Source organism: Scophthalmus maximus, chromosome 13 (assembly GCF_022379125.1).
Source record: "Scophthalmus maximus strain ysfricsl-2021 chromosome 13, ASM2237912v1, whole genome shotgun sequence".
NCBI lineage: Eukaryota > Metazoa > Chordata > Actinopteri > Pleuronectiformes > Scophthalmidae > Scophthalmus > Scophthalmus maximus.
In genome coordinates, this window is record NC_061527.1 from 10447137 (window position 1) to 10452959 (window position 5823).

A 5823-nucleotide genomic window follows, 5' to 3' on the forward strand; every position below is an offset into this window, starting at 1 on the left:
TCATCCAGGTCATGGTCATCCACAAGGGTGTTAAATCAGGAGCAACTGGACTTGGTTCAATCAATCAATCATCTTGGTTGTAGCTTAACGATAGAGCTGCAACAGTTAGTTGATTAGTAATCGACTACTAAATTAATCGCCAACTATTTTGATAATCGATTAATCTGTTCAGGTCAAAATTCTCTGATTTCAGCTTCTTCAATATGAATGTTTTCTGGTTTCTTTGCTCCTCTAGGACAGTAAACTCAATATCTTTGGTTTGTGGAAAAAACAAAACATCATATCGGGGTTAATGGGAAACACGATCCACATTTTTCACCATTTTATGACATTTATGGACCAAACAACTAATCGATTAATCGATTATGAAAATAATGGTGTGTTGCAGCCCTACTTAACTACAACCAAGTTGATCCTGATTCAACAACCATGGACTCCCTATACGGTACTTTTCCCTAAATGCTTTGTACTGTTACTCTATTGGTTAGTTTGATGGAAACTTTTGCTTTTATAGTAAATGATCCATTGTTACCATACATACCCCCTCCAGCACAGTTATTAATCTACTAATCTCTAATTCAGACCCACTGCAGTATTCCTATTTAATGTATGTCTCAATCTCAAGGGGGTTATTTTAAACATCTCAATTCTATTTTCCTCATCTATTCTAACATGTTAATTATTTATTTATTTTTAAGTTTGATCTTGTAATTGATTAATTTGTACAAAAGGTTCGGGGGAATCATCCTGTTGTGGTTTAAAATTTTTGAATGGCTTCTCTCACTGTCTGTCACTGAACTGAGCAGCACTTTGGAACCAGACCTTCTCCACCTGCTCCTTACCGAGCTCCCACACTTGACGGAGAATTCCGACGCCCTTCCTGGAGGAAATCATCAGGTACTCTTCATTTTCAGGGTGCAAGGTCACAAAGTAACGAGCCAAAATCAAAGACTGGCAGAAGCGCGACAGCACCAGCACAAAGAGACATTCTTTCTCCTCCTCGTTGAGGGGAAGGACACTTTCCCAGCCCGCCAGGACAAGTCCACCCACCTCAATGGGGTTAGGGTGCTCCATCATCATGTACATGATGGTGATGGCTAACTCATGAATGTAGTAGCCGCTGTTCAAGTCCCCAAAGTCAAGGATGCCAGTGATCCTGTGGCCGTCACTCTCATCAGGTTGCACAAGCACATTGAGGTCATTGAAATCGCCGTGGTTAATGCCTTGGAAGACAAATAAATAAAATGTTGTTGGTTATGGGAACTGAAATATTTTATCAATCTTGTTTTCAGTGACATAAAGAGATTAAAGCAATTGAGTCAAAGAGCACTGCTCAACGCTACTTTGTGTTCTTCTACAATGCAGTGCGCATTCCACCGGCTGATTTGTCCCAGGTTGCACGATGGCCAATACACGACCCTATTATTGCTGCTGTGCCATTTTTGAAGGCTCGCCTTTTTCCACTGTGCAGTCATAGGGCTTTCCAAGAGGATATGGAGTAACCAGCCTGTGGGACAAAGTAGCCTACTCGGGTGCACATTCTAATGCCACCAGTCCATCTGGCTGTTCGGACGTTTACCTTTCAAATAGCATACATACGGCTGCCGGGCCTGCTCACAATCCCTACATATATCCCCTTTAAATCTACACTTATCTCTGACAGGGTCCTCTATGGAACCCAACTGATGGAAATTCATCGTTAGAACGGAGAACTTCAAGCCCTGGACATACTTGGTCTCTGCTGACTAGACACAATCTGCCAATGACATCCATTTAAAAGGCCCATAGTGTCAAAATTGAGATTTCATGGCTTTTTTCATAATGAATAAGGTGTAGGGGCTCTGTAAGTACAGTACAAGTGTCAAAACAGGCAATAAACAGAGAAATACACACAGCCTGCATTCAGCAGCGGCTTTTTCTTTTACGATGCCCAAGGCCTTCCGCAGAAATATGATGTCACAGCTACAAAGCAGCTACACAGTCACCGCCTTCAGCCGCTCTGGCCCACCCGTCATTCCGTCGCTGAGCTATCAACAACACGAAATGTCGAGGAAACTACATCATTGTACATGCTTCATTAATATTATCCTTATTTAATCATGGCACAGGCTTCCTAAGAATATTAATATGAGAGACCAGTGGCTAATGCATTGCCCAGGAAGTGGCCCAGATGCATTGCCCAGGAAGTGGCCCAGAGGGAGACAGACACGCCGCTGCAGTCACAGCTGGGAGCTGCTCCGGTCAGGCGGTCGCTAACTGGCGGAACCAAGTAAGACAGGCCAAAAAGACCTGTTTCTTTGCAGAGCCCCTGAGAAAAGAGCTATGAAACCATATTGAGATGTTTGTTGGTACTAAAACAAACAAATATATCTTTTTAAAGATATCAAAACTTGAAAATAAAACACCTGAAAGGTGACAATATGGGCCCTTTACAAATGGTTCTAGCTGTGTCAAGGGAGGTAATAGGAGTGTTTGTATGACCATCGTCCTGGGGCACAAATTTAAATAAATGAGAATCTGATAAAAAAAAAACTTTGACTAGGTAATTTTAAAAAAAAAAAGCCTGTTTCATAGGAAAGCCAAAAGTACTTTATGAGAGAATCTAATGAGTAGATATCATACTCACATTTGCGGAAATTGGGGTATTTTGCGACCACAGAGCTCTTGTACAGATGAATGACGGACTTTATGACCTGCTGAAGAGGATCTCCATCTAGCACATTCAGGTATCCTTCCAGGAGGGTCACATTTGACAGACTCCATATGAACTTGTCCCTCTGCAGCGCACTGAGTTCAGGGTGTGCCATCTGAAAAGGAGAAAAAAACAAACAATAGTAATCATGACGATCAGAAGGCAGAAGAAAAGGTACAAGACATAAGACAAAGGGAGTGAAGATTTTTGTCAGTTGAGATCTTTTTCCAGCAACATTCGCAAAGCTTAGCAGCTCCACATGTTCACTTAAACCTTTGGCGATGTGTGTGATACTGAATTGGCATAATGATGTGGTTTGTAAATTTATCACTGAAAAAATGGAGGAATCCAATTCAGACGTGATGGAAGTAAACGATTTTAATATCACACCTCTTTCAGGATTTTGTCCATTCGGGCTGCTGTCTTGCCGATATCGTATAATAACTGTGGTGTTAGAGGAACCTTGGAAACAGTAGTTCCAGGCAGATGATTCAACACCCGCACCATGTACTTTTGACAGCCATAGCCACAATCTGCAAAAGTTAAATGCAAATACATCAGATTAGTATTACAACCATTTGTCTCCCCTTTCAGCTCTCATAAAACATGACTTATATGTTGCAGCAAGGAACATTCATCATTTCTAGAGTGTTTCAGTAATAACAGTGAAATTTATTTTCTTGCCATGTGCCTTCTCCAACGGTTAAGTATAGCCTATCACTCATCTTTAGGTGCTCTATGAAGCAGCATCTACATCTAGCTCTTTGAGCAAACTAGAGGATATTTTCTAGGCCGGTCACGATAACTACTTTTTGTCGCACGATATATTGTCCCCTAAATTATTGCGCTAAACAATATTATCATCCTTTTTAAGACCGTTTTTTTGATACTGAATCATGTGAGCTTTGTCGTTGCGTGTGCAAGTCCTATGCGATTTGTGTCGCTGCTGAGAGAAATGTTACCCAAAATTTTTAGAAAAAAACATATTTTCTGACATTTTATAGACCAAAACAGTCATACCACGAGAACAGACGAGAGGACAAAAGCAAGCGAGAATTGCTGGACTGTTGTTGACATTCATTCTTATGTCAACAAAACACGCATGTAGACACAATGGCTGTTATTGAGGTCAATAAAAAAATTTTGATTTCATTTTCATGTATCATACGATAAGTCGATAATGTCATTATCGTGACAGGCCTAGATATTTCTCTAATAATAATATATTTTATTTGTAATGCACAATGGAAACAAATCTCAATGTGCTACAAGGTAAAAGTATCAATATAAAAAGCTAACTCTAATGTACTGAATGACATAATTAAAGTCTGGATGGTATAATTGGCCTCTTACCCATTTCTTCCAGACTCATGAGCTGTCCTGAAGCAGTGGGCAGGGCTGTTTGGGCAGGAAGTCCATTCTGGTGCAGGAAGGACATGGCGTATGTCTGCATCTCGATCAGCTTGTGGTTCTTACTGTCCTCTGAGTTCATGATCTTCAAGACGTACTCGCCACCCTCCACGGTTGCCAAATAGAAGTTTTGGTCGTCGTAGCTGGGCAACGGGCGGATCTCTGCTGGCGTCAGCCTGAAGACCCTCTGCACCATCTCAGACGCCTGAGACTGGCTGAAGTTGGGCTTGGCATTTTTCGCCAACATCAATGCTGAATGAATAAAAGGCGACACCAAACTAAACAATTCTAATTTACAAAAAAAAACCATCACAATAATCTACAACAACTAAATGCCCCCCCCCCCCCCATTAGAAAATTTGCTACATTTCAAAGATAAATCCATCAATCTGGTGAACTTTGACAGCAATTTAAGAGGCCAGATCTATGAAGAACTTTATGCTCCTGTAAAAAATTGTGTGCTGTAGTAAATAATGTAATCATAAACACAGGTTGTATGGATATGAATGAGCATCACCTCCATTAATATCCTTACAATCTGCGTGTCGTATGGACACTGACCCCCGCCCACCTACCATTACAAAAAAGGGGGAAAAGTAGCTTCTATTTGAAAATATCATTCTTTGCAGAAAAACAATAACATCACAGAACAATTAACTGTACAACGAACATAAATAGTAGATTTGATACCTGCAGGGGTTTTCAGTAAAAGTAGGAATTTGCAAAACTTATGAGCAGATTATTTCCTGGGGATATTGTAATGCATCAGATGAGCTGTCCTCATATTTATCAGACCATAACTCCGTCTGTAATATGATTTTCATAAAATGTCCACTATCACCTATGACCCTATGGACCTGTGCAATCTGATTCGACGTCCGGCTATGAGCCAATCAGATCGCTCGATTTGGAGCTACCCCTTTTATTATGTGGAATAACTAACAATCGCTTTTGGAATTGCAATGCTCCTCGTGTGACGGCCGTTCCGTCCATAACGAGCAAAAATCACAGATGATATCTCTGAACTATGGGAACTTGTGATGGAGACCGTCCTTACTTCATGCCGAATATTGCGATATATATATAAATATATATATATATATATATATACTGCGAAACTGAAAACGAAAACACGGCAACATGCAACGACATCCTAACCGGAATTTGATCCGCTATCAAAAGTTGAAAAAACCGCCGCATGATTCTCCACGTGTGCACGTTTCCCCCTTCCGATCCGCAGCAGTGATCTTCGAGCTTCACGCCTGCGAGGCAAACGATGAATTCAGTGTCAACGTGTTGCCAAATGGAGGGAATCGCACTTACAACGCGAGAGGTTCAAGCGGAGAAAATGTTGACACTTGCCGGGCTGTAGACTGCAGCGTTCCTCCTGGGTCCTGGTTGTTTTATTATTACTCAGACGATCACTGAGGAGGCGTGAGTCTGACGGTGACCGCTGCGGAGTCTCCCAGAGCTCCCGCGGAGTGCACGATTCTACATCCGGTAAGACTTTTCAAAATACAACCCTCACTGGACATTGTCCAATCAACTGTCCAGGATCGATCAACTCCTCCCAAATACCTTAACCCACCGACCTGTGATGGGCAAAGTCACATATCTAATATCTTCTGAAAAAAATTATATATATATAGATATATATATATTTATTTTTTTATTTTTTTATTTTATTTTTTAAATGAGGAAGGAACTATGGCAGCTACAGT

At 41.0% G+C, this 5823-nt stretch overlaps 1 protein-coding gene across 4 annotated transcripts; it reads right to left on the reverse strand.

The window, feature by feature from the left end:
* Nucleotides 1-252: 252 nt before the first annotated feature.
* On the reverse strand, nucleotides 253-5595 carry hykk.2 (hydroxylysine kinase, tandem duplicate 2). 4 transcript variants are annotated; one of them, XM_035648029.2, is made up of 5 exons: nucleotides 5465-5595; nucleotides 4046-4354; nucleotides 3083-3225; nucleotides 2627-2807; nucleotides 253-1223 (listed from the first exon to the last, which is right to left on the reverse strand). In XM_035648029.2, the coding sequence occupies exons 2-5, from the start codon at nucleotides 4347-4349 to the stop codon at nucleotides 781-783; spliced, it is 1071 nt and encodes a 356-aa protein (XP_035503922.1). In that variant the 5' UTR covers nucleotides 4350-4354; nucleotides 5465-5595; the 3' UTR covers nucleotides 253-780. The 4 variants fall into 4 exon arrangements, with proteins under 4 accessions (XP_035503922.1, XP_035503921.1, XP_035503923.1 ...); XM_035648028.2 differs by having other exon boundaries at nucleotides 5426-5582; XM_035648030.2 differs by lacking the exon at nucleotides 5465-5595 and adding an exon at nucleotides 5261-5364.
* Between the last annotated feature and the right edge of the window lie 228 nt (nucleotides 5596-5823).

Coding starts and splice junctions, on each gene's coding strand:
- hykk.2 (XM_035648029.2), bottom strand. CDS start 4,349: ATGTTGGCGAAAAATGCCAAGCCCAACTTCAGCCAGTCTCAGGCGTCT. Junction 2,808..3,082: donor TGGACAAAATCCTGAAAGAG/GTGTGATATTAA, acceptor TCTCCTTTTCAG/ATGGCACACCCTGAACTCAG. Junction 1,224..2,626: donor ATACCCCAATTTCCGCAAAT/GTGAGTATGATA, acceptor TTGTCTTCCAAG/GCATTAACCACGGCGATTTC.